Raw genomic sequence first — 19,468 nt, 5'->3', positions numbered from 1 at the left:
TTAAAAACATTCATCTTCCCACCTCCATTCTAGCCATTCCCTTGCTGTTGCCTGTCAGCGCACCAACTGAGACGGCTGATGCCCATGCTGAGATAGCACAGCCTGCAGCAGTCTGAAGCTGGGCCTTCAAGTAATGTAATTGTTGTGAGTCATGCTGGGACCATGCCAGCAAGGGGTTTGGATGGAGCTGAGATTGTCAGGGTGGGTACTGAATAGATGCACAACTAGGAAATTTTTAATCCGCACTCAAAAAATACCTTTAGTGTTTTTTCAATATTCATCCGCCATACCAAGAAACATCTGTACTGATTGGAATAGAAATATGCAGGAATATTCAGAAAAGCAGTAGGATATTCAACCCTTCAGCTTGCCGCATATTCAGTTAAATCATGCTTGATTTGAACTTATTCATGTCGATTGCAGAAAGCAATGCCTTTAGGTCTGGAAACCCCCCCACCCCCCCCCTGAATTATCTCTGATTAGTTACTTAGAAAAAAAATACAATTTGAACATCTATAGGGCACTGGCTGGCAGTGGGTGTCATGCTGCAGATGGTTTATCAATGTAGGAGGATGGCTCACATACCAGAAATACTTACCTTGCAGTAATCTAAAGTGGCCATAAATTCATAGGACCCAAGGGACAACTCTGGCTTGTCGTAGTGATCCAACCTTCTACCCATGTGGTCCAGATGTTGAAAGTAGAACGGAGGGACTGAAAAGAGAGGGAGAAAAAATATCCATAACAGTGTTAAAATATCTTTAAAAGATTATAAAGAGCAAGAAATTAATATTTAAATTTCAGATGGCACATGCTTTTCATGCATCTGAAAAATAAATTTTCTGTGAATTTAAACAACATGGATAATGAACATGGACACACAGGTAAACAGCAAGAATCTAGTTACAATTTTGTTGGTTAATATATGACCCCAATGAGCTGATTTAATGTCAACCCACTGTGCCCTATAGATGACTATTAAATATTGGGTGGAAGTTTCCAAGAAAATGACAGTGTAATTTTCGGCGACAAAGTTGGTGCATTCCCACCAGTCAGATCCGGACAGCAATTTTCAGGCACTTAGAAAAAACATTTTCCCCCCTCCACGTGAAAAACACCGCAGCGGAGGTGTGAATCACCTGCCTTGCCCATCCTGGAGCTCATCTGAGCATTTCATTGAAGGGGTGCTGCATTTAAACAAATCCACATCACTTGCTCCCATTCAAGACAGGAGGGTGGCAGCTTGGTAACCAGCTCCGAGATTTATGGAGGGGGCCTTGGTCATTCGCTGGAATCCATTGAAGAGAGGCAGCTGTAATATATCCTTGGGCTCAGAGGCAGACTTTCAATGTAACACACAGTTCTGCAGCACAGGGGCCCAATCAATGTGTGAGCAGGGGCGGGTGCTGGTGGCATACGGAGAGGTGAGGGTGGAGGGTGCATACGGAGAGGTGACTGTTGGTGGAAATACCAATCAGAGCCTCGGCAGCTCTAAATTTAAGGCAGTGCAGAACACCACCGGGTTCTGATTGGTAAACTCTTTTGGAGCGGGAAAACTGTCTGCCAGACGTTGCGAGGTGGTGGAGACTTACAGCAGTTTGAAATAGGAATACCCAGAATTGGTGTGTAGTTTCTGAACTTTCATTGAGTAAAGATGCAAAGCAGCCGACAGGTTTCTAACATTCAGTCTGGCAGGTAGGGCTCATTCCGGGGAGAGTCTATGTTCCTCCGCACGGGGCACCTGTAGGGCTCCGCCATATTGCCCGGGTACTGGCGCGGAGACGGCAGTGGTGCGCATGCGTGGGCCCACGCTGGCCGTGGCGCGCGCATGCGCAGACCCCGTCAACCGTGGTGCGCTCGTTTTCAGCGCCGGAGCCATGCACAGCACTCCGGCACCGTTCTAGCCCCCTGGGAAGGGTGAATCCCTGGGCCGAGAGGCCGTTGACGGCGGCGACACTCGCACTGGTTTTGACACCAGCGTCAACACTTGGCCGGGATTTCGGTGAATCCCGGCCAATGAGTCAGGAACATGTGACAAATTCAGCGATACTAACCATTGAAAATGCATCCTTACAAGATTTTACCTATGATGATGTGATTGATGATTTTGAGACAGTGGGAGGAAACCGGAGCACCCGGAGGAAACCCATGCAGACACAGGAAGAAAGTGCAAACTCCACACAGACAGTCACCCAAGGCTGGAATTGAACGGGAGACTCTGAAGCTGTGAGGCAACAGTGCTAACCACTGTGCGACCCAGGTCCCCATAGAGCCCTGGAACAACCCTTTATGTTAAAATTGAGGGCTGCCATGAAATTCATGGCCACTGGGAAAGGATGTCCTCTCCCAACACGTGGTGCAAAGTCAACAAAGATGTGGTACAGGTACTTCAGTCTCCCTGGTGAGGCAGACTCTCCTACAACACATGTTAACCACAGCTCCCCGAAGGACACTTATGTCCTGTATACCCTCAGTCTCCTTCTGCACCTTTGTACCTCCTGTGCAGTTGGTTTGGCCTCCAGCCCGTATCTGCCCTGCAGACCTTGGTCTCCCACCACTGGTCTTCCCTGGATGCATCTACCACTCACTCACAGCACAGGAGCTCTCCCACCTCCATTTCATGGCTGGCCCCGGCCTACGCCCTCGCTCAATCAGAGCCGACTTTGACCTCCCATCTGGTTCTCTCCTCCCTTATTCTCTGGGTTCTGACAGGAGGTTTATATCCTTCCATATTTCTAACGGGCAGGGTCAACTGGATGGTGATGTCTGCCTTGGGGGCTAAATGGTCCTCACTGGCAGGCATTGGGGTTCGGCACATAAGCAAGCCTCACGATCTCGTGTTCCAAACACTTAGTCTTGATCACTGGGTATTCATCCCGTTCTTTGTCTTTGCAACTGTAGACAGCTGACATTGCTGACAGTTAACACTTGATGGTCAATTAGTTTGATGAGCATGAATCTCAGGAATGTTAGAGGGCACAATCGCAATCTGCTAGAGATGAGCAAACCAAATAGGCAAACATCTTATTCAGGCTGCACCATTCCGAGGTCTAATTTCTACACTTAATTGCCACCCCTGCCCCGTCCGACTGCCAGACAAACGCAGCCCTGCAAGAACTGTTGAACAAGTGGTAAAGCAAAAATGCAGAAGATACCGATAGTCTGCAGAGGGATTTGGATAGGTTAAGTGAATGGGCTAGGGTCTGGCAGATGGAATACAATGTTGACAAATGTGAGGTTATCCATTTTGGTAGGAATAACAGCAAAAGGGATTATTATTTAAATGATAAAATATTAAAACATGCTGCTGTGCAGAGAGACCTGGGTGTGCTAGTGCATGAGTCGCAAAAAGTTGGTTTACGTGTGCAACAGTTGATTAAGAAGCCAAATGGAATTTTGTCCTTCATTGCTGGAGGGATGGAGTTTAAGACTAGGGAGGTTATGCTGCAATTGTATAAGGTGTTAGTGAGGCCACATCTGGAGTATTGTGTTCAGTTATGATCTCCTTACCTGAGAAAGGACGTACTGGCACTGGAGAGTGTGCAGGGGAGATTCACTAGGTTAATCCCAGAGCTGAAGCTGAAGGGGTTGGATTACGAGGAGAGGTTGAGTAGACTGGGACTGTACTCGTTGGAATTTAGAAGGATGTGGGGCGATCTTATCGAAACATATAAAGTTATGAAGGGAATAGATAGGATAGATGTGGGAAGCTTATTTCCACTGGCGGGTGAAAGCAGAACTAGGGGGCATAGCCTCAAATTAAGGGGAAGTAGATTTAGGACTGATTTTAGGAGGAATTTCTTCACCCAAAGGGTTGTGAATCGATGGAATTCCTTGCCCAGTGAAGCAGTAAAGGCTCCTTCATTAAATGCTTTTAAGATAAAGATAGATAGTTTTTTGAAGAATAAAGTAATTAAGGGTTATGGTGTTCGGGCCGGAAAGTGGAGCTAAGTCCAAAAAAGAACAGCCATGATCTCATTGAATGGCGGAGCAGGCTCGAGAGGCCAGGTGGCCGACTCCTGCTCCTAGTTCTTTTGTTTTAACACTGGCAGCGGGCTTCAGGACCTCCCACACCAACCATGATCTCTCATCTCAGAGTCTCCTTCTTCCTTTCCCTGTAGTCTCGGCAGTGGCAACTACTGAGCTCCTTAACTGCTGGGACTGTCAGCCAATCAGATTGGCCTGCAGCTCTCAAAGGTGGGTCTTCCTCCCACCGAGGGGCGGAAGTCCCACTCTCACCTAGTTTAGCCCACCCTCAGTGTGTTATGTTGAAAGGTACAGCTGACATATAGGCTGTTAGTTAGTTTTCCTTCTCTGGGAGGGTGGAGTGGACAAGTCAGTTCAAAAGCAGCCTTGTATTTCTGACACGAGTTTCCTGTTTTGCACTGCAGGTCGATATATCAGCAGGTCAGGTTTAACGATAAACTACTCCAATCAGTCTGAAACAACTGAAAATTTGCAACTTCAAATTAGTTTTTTGAAGGAAAGAAATTTGAAGGCATGGTGCAACCTGCCATTTGGTACTGCTGGCCACTACAGACACTGATGGACTGGCAAATCTTGTAGTTCACAAATGCTATTGAATTGGTCCCATGGGTGTAACAATATCCTCTGGGACATTAAGCTAAACATCTTAGTACTCTATTATTCTGCTGTTGCTTTTTCACACAATGAGTTGGAGTGCAGAAAGTTAAAGGGAGATTTAAAATAAGTTTACAAAATAACTGATAGTTTAGTTAGAGGAAATTGTTAATGATTATTTCCTCTCATTGTGATAGTAATCAACCTAAGGATGTTACTACACTTGGTCTTAGCCAAAAGGTCGAGAAGTGATAACCTAAGGATATTACAGAGTAAACAAAGAGAAGCTTTTGGAGAAATTTCATTTTGCAGCATATTTCTGGATTTTTGCAAGGAATAATTTGAGCAGAACCACAGAAATTTTAATGGAAAATTGGCTGACCATTTGAAAATCAGAGTAAGATACAAAGAGAAAGATCGGGGCAATGGAATTAGCAATGGATTCCTCCAACAAAAGCCAGTCGCTTGACATTCAATGGCATTACTATCGTTGAATTCACTCCCCCCACCCCCATCACAACTATGGGTGACCATTGACCAGAAACTGAACTGGACTAGCCATATAAATGCTATGGGTACAAGAGCAGATCAAAGGTTAGGAATCTTGCGGTGAGTAATTCATCTCCTAACCCCACAAAGTTTGTCCACCATCTGCAAGGCACAAGTCAGGAGTGTGATGGAATACTTTCCAATTGCCTGAATGAGTGAAGCTTCAACAACACTCAAACAGCCCATTTGATTGCTAACCCTTCCACAAACGTTCATTGCCTCCACCACTGACGAACAGTGGCAGCAGTGTGTACTACCTACAATATGTGCTGCAGGAACTCTCCGAGGTGCCTTAGACAGCACCTTGCAAACTCACAACCACTACCATTTAAATGGACAAGGGCAACAGATACCTGGGAACATTACCACCTGGAGGCTCCCTTCCAGGTCACTCACCATCCTGACTTGGCAATATATCACAGTAAGAAGTCTTGCAACATCAGGTTAAAGTCCAACAGGTTTATTTTAAATCACTGGCTTTTGGAGCATAGCTCCTTCATTAGGTGAATGATGTCAGTGGCTATATGTGTGATCTTCTTGGAGATCCTCTCCACTTTGTGCCGGCAGTTTGCAGTGACGATGGGAGCCATGGTGTGGAGATGCTGGCATTGGATTGGAATGGGCACAGTAAGAAGTCTTAGAACAAACACCAGGTTAAAGTTCAACAGGTTTAATTCAAATCACGAGCTTTCAGAGCGTATCTCTTTCATCAGGTGAGTCATGATGAATATATTGCCATTCCTTCACTGTCACGACGTCAAACTCCTGGAATTCCTTCCTTAATTAGCAGCACTGTGGGTGTACCTACAACTCAGGGACTGCAGCGGTTCAAACAGGGAGCTCACCACCACCTTCTCAAGGGTAACTAAGAACAGGCAATCATTATTGGCCTAGCCAGCAAGGCCCACATTCCGTAAATGAATAAAAACATATTTAATGGGTGGAATGGCTTTAGGCTGTGTTGAGAGTCTCTACAATATTTTTGGTGAGATGACGCACAGCATGAGAAGAATTGTACAACAATGTAGCACAGGATGATGGAACATATGTTCCGATCCAAGTTGTGAGTTTCTGATATTAGCTCTGTTATCAAGTAGGGGCCATAAAAGGGAAAGGGAAAGAAAAGTTGGAAGGCTTGTTATATTATCATACATCTGGTAACAGTGCCCAAAGAACAGGTCTGTAGACTGTCTTATTAATGAGCTATGGTATTTGGCACTAGTAAAAGAGAATATAAGAATTCAAGAATAATGACAAAAAAAGTTTCAAAACACGAATGAGAACCAGAAACAGGCAGAACTATGAACAAAGATGTAGCATAATTAGAAATATGGACAGATGAAGCTGGGAAAGAAATAATCTGAGTTGGCAGGTATCAATGAGAATTGCAATGAGGAAGAAATTTCAGAAAAGTGAGGTAGTTAAATACCATGTGATAGAAATCTGTTGGGGAATCTAGATAGTTGCTACCAGATGGCAAAAGAATGGTTGGAATAATACAACAAAATATTCAATCCACCTCTGTGATGCACTGAAACGTATTTTATGCAGTGTGTGTTTTTATGGTGTGAATAATTGGTGCGAGCCTGCATCCCACCACACAATGACACAATGTCCTCTATTAGAGAGTTTCAACATCAGAAGTATTCAGCAGGTACCATTTAGGCTCATTTTGTGATCATCTACATTCAAAAGATTCCACTTAGTCATCATTTGGCATCCCAAGGAATCAAATTGCAATTAATGGATACCATTGCTGATGAATCAACAGTTATTGAAATCATACAAAGCTCAAACAATGGGCTGGATTCTCCGCCACCTGTAGCAGAGTTCCTGATGCGATGGAGAATCTTCATCAGGGAATAAACGGTATTTTCACCCTTACGATGCTCCGGTCCCCCGCTGACAGCGGCGGCATTGAGATTCGCTCTCCGCGCCGGTGGGAGGATGCAAATGTGTCATTGAGTAACTGGCTGGACACTGGATTCCCCATGCCTCCATGATGCTCTGACCCGCTGTTCCGGGATTCATGCAGGTGTGGATTGCTGCAAGTTTTTACCAGCATTGCCCTGACACAATGGACTTTGCAGTGGGCCAAGGGGGTGCCTGTTTAAGTCTGTCCCTAAAGTCCATCGGTGGACCCCTTCCCCACCACAATGTTAATACTGCCCACCCCACTCCCCAACAGACACTACCTCCAGACTCCCCCACAAGACCCCCCCTCAGAGAACCCTCATAACAGGGCAGAGCCCCCCCCCCCGCCATAATAGAGACCCCCCCACTCCGTCAGTCACCCTTGCCTGGAACCTAAAGGGCAGAACAGCGGAAAGACACATTGCTTTTTCATTCACCTGTTCCTTTTTACACCTGCTGCTTCAGACAGATGTCTATAAAGCAGATGTTAATTCATAGAAAGGTAAAACCACATCACAAGGCTTTAAAACCTCTCAGATACTTTGACCTGCAAGGTTTCTATTCACTTAAAAGAGCTTTTAGTAGGCTTTAATTGACAGATTCAAAACAGCCAGATGTCGGGATTGGTTATTTTTGTTCCCCCTCATGCTTGAATGCATCTCAATTAGTCTGTTTTGAACCTAATTGCAATGTTTATAAACATCTAGGAGTTAAGTGCTTTCATTTCCTCATTTTCCCAGCTCTGCTTTTAACTGTTTTTGATGTGGTCAGGAGCTGTCAATCATGGCTAGATGTTTATAAACATTATGGTTAGTTACATAGCAGTACTTGGGATCCACTCAAGCGTGAAGGGAAATTAACAATCCACACATCTGGCTGTCTCGAAGCTATTACCCTGTCAATTGCAGCCTACTAAAATTATTTTCCCTTTGAAAGTGAACAGAAGCCTTGAAGATTAAATGGTCTGGTGGGAGTCTCTCTCTCTTATGAGTGTCTCTGTGGTGGGGGTCTCTGGTGGCAGGGTGTCTGGTTTGGGGGTTGGATCACCCTCGTACTGTGGGGGCGAGGCGCAGTGATGCAGAAATCCCGATAGCATTTGTGACTGAATCCCTTGCAATCTCCGTCGTGCATAAATTTGGATGGCAAGGGAGAGTGAATCGTTTCTGGTCACCGTTCCTAGTGCCAGTGAAAACTACAAGTGATCCAGCTCCGGCGGGAGCACGCAGTCCCCCAAACAGAAAATCCAGCCCAATATCATTTAGCATGATTTAATTGCCTTAAAAATTCAACTGACATCAGAAGCGATCAAAGTTTATTTGTGAGAAAAGTTCCAAGTTATAGCAATGATAACAAACTTGATTAAGGGTGGGATTTTCCAGCCCTGTCCACTGGCAGGATCTTCCAGTCCCACCAATGTCAATGAATATTTGGCTGGTCTGCTGCATCTGCTTGGTGGGACCAGCCATGTCAAGGGTGGCACAGTGGTTAGCACTGCTGCCGCACTCCACTAGGAACCCAGGTTCAATTACAGCCTTGGGTGACTGTGTGGAGTTTTCACTTTCTCCCAATGTCTGCATGGGTTTCCTCCGGCTGCTCCGGTTTCCTCCCACAGTCCAAAGATGTGCAGGTTTGATGAACTGGACATGCTAAATTGCCCCCTTGTGTCCAAAAGGTTAGGTGGGGTTATTGGGGTAGGACAGGAGTGTAGGCCTAGGTAGGGTGATCTTTTGGAGGGTTGGTGCAGACTCGATGGGCCAAAGGCCTCCTTTTGCACTGCGGGTTTTCTATTATTCTAAGGCCTGAAAATCCCTGCCCAAGTTTCAGACATCAGTTGACATCAACAATATTGTGCCATGGATTGTCCTAATTCCCAGCTAATTCACTATGTGAAGTATGTATTGTGTAGACTTTTTAACATCGAATCAGTGCACAAATTACTAGTGGGAGTGCAAACATACCTCCCTAATCCCCTGCACCTGATGATTTTATGGACCTCCTTTGCTTTCCAATGATGAAAGTTTTGTCCCCTCTCATCCATGCCACTCAGAACCCTCCACACCTGCTAAGAAGCTGTTATAACCCGCAAGTACCCACGGGGTGAGAACAATTAACTTGTTCGTGGACCTTGCAGAATATGAGCGGGGGACCTTTAAACAACGTGTAGTTGTAGGGTATGTAAAATCGGCCAGTTAGACACTGGCAACGCTGATCCAGTTGGAATCTACCGTGTCATATGCACGTGAGTGACTGTAAATGAACGAAGTTTCTTTGAAATACTGAGTGTGGATTCCTTCGTGGTCTTATAAAAGGAGCATTGACTGATCACAACCCTGAGGCAGAAGTCCACTGGACCCCAGCAAAGCCATTTCGCATCCATCCTTTTCAGAATGATGCTGGTTCCATTGAGTCTAACATACATGCAAGCATTAATTTATATAGGCATAAGTAATATGTATCGAGGGGACACACATTCAACATTGTTTTTTTTTCCCAAAATTATCATGGTGGGGTGGATATTGAGCTGTATAATTCCTCAGCTGTTAAGAAGTAAAACAACGGTATACTGTGTAAAGTCATTTTACCAATTTCTGTCTACGAGTGAGCACATATGTGGTTTATAATGCCCCAATCCATCCCACACAGAGAAAAATGTGAGGAAATGAAATAGTTTTTTCAAAATATGTTGATGGCATGTGGGCATTGCTGGCTGGGCCAGCTTTTCTTGCCCATCCCGGAGGGCATTGCTGTGGATCTGGAGTCACATGTAGGTCAAACCAGATAAAGACAACAGATTTTCTTTCCTAAAGGACGTTAGTGAATCAGATGGGATTTTAATGACAATCGACAATGGTTTTATGGTCATCATTAGACTTTTAATTCCAGGCATTTATTGAATTCACACTTCACCATCTGCCATGGTGGGATTCAAATGCAAGTCCCCAGAGGATTACCCTGGTTCTCTACATTACAAGTCCAGCGACAATACCACTACTCCACTACATCCCGTTTATGCACTTGGAGATAATTTACAGCTACAGGTTCCATGGTTTACATTTTTTATTAGAGGCAGTTTGGTTCAGCATTGAAAAATATCTCCAAAAGGTTCTGGAAAATTCAATCATAGGGGTTACCAATCAGAGAAAAATTGCCCCTCCCTCTGCCTCCCAAAATAGTTCTGTAAAGTTGCTTCTCCAAACACAAGCTGTTTCTCTCCTTCCCTTACTGTTGATAGGCTGACAAGTGAGACTACCAGCAGCAAACACAGCGATAAATAACCCAATACTTGTAGGAGCAGCGAACAGCTGGAAAGGTAGTGGCGGTGGTGCGGACTAGAGCAGCAGTAATGCGTGGGCCATGAGAATCTGAGTGACTCGGCTGGAGGATCAGAGCAGCATTAGGGTGCGAGGCCCGAAGACTAGAGAAGAGGCAGTGAGAGAAGCTGCTGCGATGTGTGGGAAGCAAGGCCAGGATTGGGAAGCGAGGCTGGTGGGGAGAAGGAAAAGAGGCCTCGGGGAAACAAGGCCCAGGAAAGTGAAGCTGGGAGGGAGACGATGCTGGCGAGGCTGAGCAGGAAGGGTTGCAAAGGGGGAGAGTGGCTGTGAGGCTATGAATGCTTTTGAGTGCAAAAGATTGCTTCTGAACTGTAACGATCACTTTCACAAATTTACCAAATTTTGAATGCTTCTGAGCATTTTGATCGTAGAACCATAGAACCTACAGTACAGAAGGAGGCCATTCAGCCCATTGAGTCTGCATGGCACTTGGAAAGAACACCCTACTTATGCCTACACCTCTACCCTATCCCCATAACCCAGTCGCCCCACTGAACCTTTTGGACACGAAGGGGCAATTCAGCATGGCCAATCCACCTAACCTGCACATCTACGATGATTCCTGAGCGATCAAAATAATTCACGATGATGTTACTGATGGCAATGGAGCACAGCCGATGAGAAATGACTGCTTCTGCCATAAAATTCATTCCAAATTACACTTTTGATATAGGAAATGTGAAGATATGCACTTTCGTAGGAAAGGAAGAATAATTCAGTTGAATATTATTTAAATGGAGAACGACTTCAGAAAGTTGCGGATCAGAAAGAATTGGGAGTCCTCGTGCATAAATCACAAAAAGATAGCATGTGAGCTCAGCAGGTAATAGGGAAGGCAAATCGAATGTTGGCCTTTATAGGGCAGCACGGTAGCACAGTGGTTAGCACTGTGGCTTCACAGCACCCAGGTCCCAGATTTGATTCCCACTGGGTCACAGTCTGTGCAGAGTCTGCATTTTCTCTCCATGACTGCATGGGTTTCCGCTGGCTGCTCCGGTTTCCTCCCACTAGTCCCGAAAGGCGTGCTGTTAGGTAATTTGGACATTCTGAATTCTCCCTCTGTGTACCCGAACAGGCGCCTGTGGCGACTAGGGGCTTTCCACAGTAACTTCATTGTAATGTAAATCTACTTCTGACAATAAAGATTATTATTATATTTCAAAGGAATGGAGTATAAAAATAAGGAAGTCTTGCTAAACTATACAAGGCACTAATTAGATCACAACTCAAATACTGTGAACAGTTTTGGTCTCTTATCTAAGGAAAGATGTAATGGCATTGCAGGCAGTCCAGAGATGGTTCAGTAGGTTGATCCTGGGTATAGAGAGATTTTCATATGAGGGAAGTTGAGTAGATTGGGCTTGTACTCATTGGAGTTTAGAATAATAAGTGGTGACCTTATTGAGACAGAATTTTCAGGGGCTTGACTGGATCGATGCTGAGAAGTAATTTCTTCTTGTCGGAGAGTCCAGAAGCAGAGGGCGGAATCTCAGAGAAAAGGGTTGCTTATTTAAGACGCAGATGAGGGTCAGGAGGGTGCCTGTGAGACCCAAAAAGCACAACTTTCCTTTCCTGGGCTTATTGGGGAAGGACCTGAAACAAAGCATCAATTATAGGCAAGTGTTCCCTGACATCCTTCAGCCATCTAGACTCTTATTGCTCCATCAATACTTTATGGTCAGCCTCAAATACAATGGTGTTGAAATTTCATGGTGTTCAATAGCCTGTTATATTCTTTGCAAGGTTCTGGCAAAAACCCGTGGGCTAAACTGGTTAGATAAGCGTTTTTATTGCCCATTCCTAATTGAGAAGGCAGTAGTGAGCTGCCATCTTTTACACCTACAGTGCTGTTAGGGAGGGTTTCCCAGGATTATGACTCAGTGACAATGAAGGAACGGTGATATAGTTCCAAATCAGGATGGTGTGTGGCTTGGAGGGAAACATGCAGATGGTGGCATTCCCATGCATCTGCTGCCCCTGTCCTTCTAGGTGGTAGAGGACGCAGGTTGAGAAGATGCTGTCGAAGGAGCCAAAATGACATAAAAGCTGTTAATTAGCAACTTCAGCCATTTAAGAGCTGCAGCTGCACACAAATGTTTAATATCCATTTACACTAATCTCCCACTAACTTTTTACAAAGTGACCAGCTTGGTCAAGGTTGGGAGTTCCTGGGAAACTGGCAAATAAAAAGGTTGCGGTGCTCCAGTTCCACCAGCACTGAAATTGGGAAATATCACTGGTGTGTTCCAAGAATCCCAATGAGAATTGCAGCTGAAAACAGCTGCCCAAGACGAGCTTTTTACAATAGCAGCTTAAAGACAAACCAAATATTTTTCTTTCAAATACATGGATAGTGATTTTATAGAAAATAAAACCCTTTAATCCTATTACAGCATAGCTGGCCGGGATTCTCCGAAATCCCGGCTCGGTGTTGACGAATGTGTAAATACCGGAGTGTTTCACGCCGGCGTCAACGGGCCTCTTGGCCCAGTGATTCAGCGACCCTCAGGGGGCCAGCACAGCGGCGGAGTGCTCCATGCAGCTCCGGCACCGATACGTGGTCCTGTACTGCCGGCACTGGGTCATTGCACGTAGTGGCCGTTTCCGCACCGGTGTCGCACAACATGGCGGAGCCCTACAGCGGGCCGGCGCGGAAGGAGGCAGGCCCCCTCCAGATCGCAGACGTCCACTGATCGGTTGCCCCCGATCGCGGGCCTGGAAGTCGTGGAGGACCACCCCCCGGAGTCTGATATCCCCCCCCCCCCCCTACCAGGATGACCACCACGGCCTCGGGTCCGAGCTCCCGCCAGGTGGTACCAGGTTGGAGGCATGCCGGCGACACTCGCCGGAACTCAGCAGAAATTCAGCCGGTTGACCGCAGAAAATCGCCGTGCGGGCCTCTTTCAACGGCCTCTGACCGGCGCCACATCGACCGCGCGGGTGCGACTGGCATTGATTCTCCGGTTGCCAGAGAATTGCGTCCTGGTGTCGGAGCGACATGGCGGGAATTTCCCAAGTCACCGCCGATTCCCATGCCTCTTTACTTTCTGCATAAGCCTACCACGGGAACCTTATCAAATGCCTTACTAAAATCCATGTACACTACATCTACTGCTTTACCTTCATCCACATGCTTGGTCACCTCCTCAAAGAAGTCAATAAGACTTGTAAGGCAAGACCTACCCCTCACAGATCCGTGCTGACTATCCCTAATCAAGCAGTGTCTTTCCAGATGCTCAGAAATCCTATCCCTCAGTACCCTTTCCATTACTTTGCCTACCACCGAAGTAAGACTAACAGGCCTGTAATTCCCAGGGTTATCCCTATTCCCTTTTTTGAACAGGGGTTGAACACTACGATATTCCCCACTCTCCAATCCTCTGGTACCACCCCTGTTGACAGTGAGGACAAAAAGATCATTGCCAACGGCTCTGCAATTTAATCTCTTGCTTCCCATAGAATCCTTGGATATATCCCGTCAGGCCCTGAGGACTTGTCTATCCTCAAGTTTTTCAAAATGCCCAACACATCTTCCTTCCTGACAAGTATCTCCTCGAGCTTACCAGTCTGATTCACACTGTCCTCTCCAACAATATGGTCCCTCTCATTCGTAAATACTGAAGAAAAGTACTCATTCAAGACCTCTCCTATCGCTTCAGACTCAATACACAGTCTCCCACGACTGTCCTTGATCGGACATACCCTCACTCTAGTCATTCTCATATTTCTCACATATGTGTAAAAGGCCTTGGGGTTTTCCTTGATCCTACCCGCCAAAGATTTTTCATGCCCTCTCTTAGCTCTCCTAATCCCTTTCTTCAGTTCCCTCCTGGCTATCTTGTATCCCTCCAGCGCCCTGTCTGAACCTTGTTTCCTCAGACTTACATAAGTTTCCCTCTTAACAAGATATTCAACCTTTCTTTTCAACCATGGTTCCCTCACTTGACCATCTGTTCCCTGCCTGACAGGGACATACATATCAAGGACACGCAGTACCTGTTCCTTGAACAAGTTCTACATTTCACTTGTGTCCTTCCCTGACAGCCTATGTTCCCAACTTATGCACTTCAGTTCTTGTCTGACAGCATCGTATTTACCCTTCCCCCAATTGTAAACCTTGCCCTGTTGCATGCAACTATCCCTCTCCATTACTAAAGTGATAGTCATAGAATTGTGGTCACTATCTCCAAAATGCTCCCCCACTAAAAAATCTATCACCTGCCCTGGTTCATTACCAAGTACTAAATCCAATATGGCCTCCCCTCTGGTCGGACAATCTACATACTGTGTTAGAAAAGCTTCCTGGACACACTGCACAAACACTACCCCATCCAAACTATTTGATCTAAAGAGTTTCCACTCAATGTTTGGGAAGTTGAAGTCACCCATGACTACTACCCTGTGACTTGAAATTAAATGAAAATCGCTTATTGTCACGAGTAGGCTTCAAATGAAGTTACTGTGAAAAGCCCCTAGTCGCCACATTCCGGCGCCTGTTCGGGGAGGCTGTTACGGGAATCGAACCGTGCTGCTGGCCTGCTTTCAAAGCCAGCGATTTAGCCCTGTGCTAAACAGCCCCTAATCGCTTGTCACAAGTGGGCTTCAAATGAAGTTACTGCGAAAAGCCCCTGGTCGCCACATTCCGGCGCCTGTTTGGGGAGGCGGGTACGGGACTAATGACAATCCTGCACCTTTCCAAAATCTGCTACCCAATCTGTTCCTCCACATCTCTGCTGCTATTGGGGGGCCTATACAAAACACCCAACAAGGTGATTACTCCTTTCCTATTTCTGACTTCAACCCGTACTACCTCAATCGGCAGATCCTCCTCGAAATGCCTTTCTGCAGCTGTTATACTATCTCTAATTAACAATGCATCCCCCCCCCCCCCCTCCCCCCCCCCCCCACCTCTTTTACCACTCTCCCTAATCTTATTGAAACATCTATAACCGGGAACCTCCAACAACCATTTCTGCCCCTCTTCTATCCAGGTTTCCGTGATGGCCACCACATCGTAGTCCCAAGTCCCGATCCATGCCTTGAGTTCACCCGCTTTATTTCTGATGCCTCTTGCGTTGAAGTATACACACTTCAACCCATCCCCGTGCCTGCAAGTACTCTCCTTTGTCAGTGTTACCTTCCCCACTGTCTCACTACACGCTTTGGTGTCCTGAATATTGGCTACCTTAGTTGCTGAACACCAAATCCGGTTCCTATTCCCCTACCAAATTAGTTTAAACCCTCCTGAAGAGTACTAGAAACCCTTCCTCCCAGGATATTGGTGCCCCTCTGGTTCAGATGCAACCCGTCCTGCTTGTACAGGTCCCACCTTCCCCAGAATGCACTCCAATTATCCAAATACCTGAAGCCCTCCCTCCCTCCTAACCATTCCTGCAGCCACGTGTTCAACTGCACTCTCTCCCTATTCCTGGCCTCGCTATCACGTGGCACCGGCAACAAACCAGAGATGACAACTCTGTCCTGACTTTTAACTTCCAGCCTAACTCCCTGAACTCGTTTATTACCTCCACACCCCTTTTCCTACCTATGTCGTTGCTACCAATGTGCACCACGACTTCTGGCTGCTCACCATCCCCCTTCAGGATCTTGAAGACACGATCCGAGACATCCCTGGCCCTGGCACCCGGGAGGCAACATACCTTCCGGGAGTCTCACTCTCGACCACTTAATCTCCTATCTATTCCCCTAACCATTGAATCTCCTATTACTATTGCTTTTCTATTCTCCCCCCTTCCCTTCTGAGCCCCAGAGCCAGACTCAGTGTCAGAGACCTGGCCGCTAGGATATTCCCCTGATAGGGTATCCCTCCCAACAGCATCCACAACAGTATACTTGTTTTGAAGGGGAACGGTGACGAGGGATCCCTGCACTGTCTGCCTATTCATTTTCTTTCCCCTGACTGTAACCCAGCTACTCTTGTCCTGTACCTTTGGTGTGGTTACCTCCCTGCAACTCTTCTCTATAACCCCCTCTGCCTCCCGGATGATCTGGAGTTCATCCAGCTCCAGCTCCCTAACAGTTCCCTCTGAGGAGCTGGAGTTGTGTGCACTTCCCGCAGGTATAGTCAGCGGGGACACCGGTGGTATCCCTCACCACCCACATCCTACGGGAGGAGCATGCAACTGCCCTAGCCTCCAACCCCTCTTACCTTACAGAATATAGCTGCCCTGTAGACCACTGGAACTCCGCCCTCCGACTCTGCTCCCAAGCAGCTGCGCGCTCTGTAAACTCCTGGCTCCTTTCTCGCTCTTTGAGGACATGAAATGAAAGGAGCACCTTGCTCCCTCCTCACCTAACTCCCTCAGTCACCAAACTCTCACTATAACACACAAATGCACCGACAATCAGCATCAGCACTCAGTGCAAACAAAGTCTGCACTGTAGCTGGCTCATTTTTATACTGTGAATCTAGCTTCCAGGGTGGAGGATTAGGCTTAGGTAGGGTGCTCTTTCGGAGGATTGATGGAGACTTAATAGGCCGAATGGCCTCTTTCTGCACTGTAGGAAATCTATGAGCAGCTGATGAATTAGTGCTCCTCCATGTTGAACATCTCTTGGAGGAAGCACTGAAGGTGGTAAGGGTGCAGAATGTACTCTGGGTGAGGGACTTCTAACACCCATTACCAAGAGTGGCTTGGTAGCAGCACCACTACTGACCTAGATGACCGAGTCCTAAATGACATAGCTGCTAGACTGGGTCTGCGACAGGAGGTGAGGAAACCAACAGGAGGGGAAAAACAGACTAGAACCCATCCTCACCAACCTGCCAGCCGCAGATGCATCTGTCCATGACAGTATCTGTAGCAGTGACCATCACATAGTCCTTCTGGTGGCATGGCATCACAGTGGTTAGTGCTGCTGCCTCACAGCACCAGGGACCTGGATTCAATTCTGGCCTTGGGTGAGTGTGTGGAGTTTGCATGTTCTCCCTGGGTCTGTGTGGGTTTCCTCTGGGTGCTCTGATTTCCTCTCACAGTCCCAAGATGTGCAGTTTAGGTGGATTGACCATGCTAAAATTGCCCCGCAGTGTCCAAAAATGTGTCGGTTAGGTTAAGGGGTTATTGCGCTAGGGCTGGGGAAGTGGGATCAGGTGGGGTGCTCTTTCAGAGGGTCGATGCTGACTAAATGGGCTGAATGGCCTCTTTCTGTCCGGTAGGGATTCTGTAGGGATTCTATGATTGCGGAGACAAAGTTCCGTCTTCGCATTGAGTATACACTCCAATGATGTGTATACTACCATTGTGCTAAATGGGAAAGATTCAGAAATAGCAAATCAACATTGAGCATCCGTGAGACGTTGTGGGCCATCAGCAGCAGCAGAATTGCACTCAGCCACAATCTTTCACAGTGGCTGCATTGCAGTGTTAATGTAAGCCTACTTGTGACAATAATAAAGGTGATTATTATTATTATTATTAATCTGTAACCTCATGGTCGAGCAAGTCCCCCACTCTACCATTTATCACTAAGACAGCGGATCAACCTGGTTCAATGAGGAGTGCAGGAGGAGATGCCAGAAGTAACGGCAGGCATACCGACAAACGAGGTGCCACCCTGGTGAAGCTATAACACAGGACTACTTTTGCATGCCTAACAGCATAAGCAGTAAATGATGGACAGGGGGGTTTGGTGGAATACTCTCCACTAGCCTGAATAAGTGCAGCTCTAACAACACTCAGGAAGCTTGACACCACTGCTTGTTTGGCACTCCTTCCACAAACATTCATGCTCCCTACCACCGACACACTATAGCAGCAATGTGTACCATCTACAAGATACACTCACCAAGGAACTCACCAAGGCTCCTTAGGCTGCACCTTCCAAACCCATGACCAAGGGCGGCAGATACATGGGAACCACCACCTGGAAGTTCCTCTTCAAGTCATTCACCATTCTGACTTGAAAATATATCGCTGTTCCTTCACAGTCGCTGGGTCAAAATCCTGGAACCCCCCCTCCCTAAAAGCAGGGATGTCTTGCTGTAATTATTCAGGGTCTTGGTGAGGCCACACCTGGAATATCGTGTGTAGTTTTGGTCTCCTTATCGGAGGAAGGATGTTCCAACTATAGAGGGAGTGCAGCGAAGGTTTACCAAACTGATCCCTGGGATGGCAGGACTGACGTACGAGGGGAGATTGAATTGGTTGGGATTGCATTCGCTGGAGTTCAGAAGAATGAGGGGGATCTCAGAGAAACCTATAAAAATCAAACAGGACAAGGTAGATGCAGGAAGGATGTTCCCGATGATGGGGTGTGTCCAGACTAGGGGGCAAAGTCTGAAGATAGAGGGTAGACCATTTAGGACAAGAATGATGAGAATTTTATTCACCAAGAGAGTGGTTGGCCTTGCAATTTATTACTACAGGAAGTAGTTGAGTCCAAAACATTGCATGGTTTCAAGAAGCAGCTAGATACAGCACTTAGGGCGAAGGGGATCAAAGGATATGGGGGAAAGTGGGATTAGGCTACTGAGTTGGATGACCAGCCATGACCATAATGAATGGCGGAGCAGGCTTGAAGGGCCAAATGGCCTCCTCCTGCTCCTATTTTTTCTATGTTTCTAAGGCAGCTCACCACCACCTTCTCAAGGGCACTTAGGGCTGGGCAACAAATGCTGGCAAAGCCAGTGAAGCCCATGTCCTGTAAAAATTATTTTTTTTAAAAGCCACTATTTCATAGAATCATAGAATTACAGTGCAGAAGGAGGCCATTCGGCCCATCGGGTCTGCACCGGGTCTTGGAAAGAGCACCCTACCCAAGGTCCACACCTCCATCCTATTCCCATAACCCAGTAACCCCACCCAACACTAAGGGCAATTTTGGATACTAAAGGTAATTTATCATGGCCAATCCACCTAACCTGCACATCTTTGGACTGTGGGAGGAAACCAGAGCACCCGGAGGAAACCCACGCACACACGGGGAGGATGTGCAGTCTCCGCACAGGCAGTGACCCAAGCCGGAATCGAACCTGGGACCCTGGAGCTGTGAAGCAAGTGTGCTATCCACAATGCTACCGTGCTGCTGATTTAAAAACATATCAGTAGTTTCACTGATTACCACAGATGGAA

The 19,468-nt window shown here is 46.7% G+C and overlaps 1 protein-coding gene across 2 annotated transcripts in view; it reads right to left on the bottom strand.

The window, feature by feature from the left end:
• The window catches only part of LOC119963167 (protein transport protein Sec24D-like), a 212,892-nt gene that overhangs the window by 91,037 nt on the left and 102,387 nt on the right, over positions 1-19,468 (bottom strand). For both annotated transcript variants that reach the window (XM_038791860.1, XM_038791861.1), the window contains one exon: positions 599-714. In XM_038791860.1, coding sequence (XP_038647788.1) covers positions 599-714 — 116 coding nt within the window. The remainder of the gene's footprint in view (positions 1-598; positions 715-19,468) is intronic.

Source organism: Scyliorhinus canicula, chromosome 3 (genome assembly GCF_902713615.1).
Source record: "Scyliorhinus canicula chromosome 3, sScyCan1.1, whole genome shotgun sequence".
Taxonomy (NCBI): Eukaryota; Metazoa; Chordata; class Chondrichthyes; order Carcharhiniformes; family Scyliorhinidae; genus Scyliorhinus; species Scyliorhinus canicula.
This window is presented reverse-complemented; position numbering and strand designations above follow the sequence as displayed.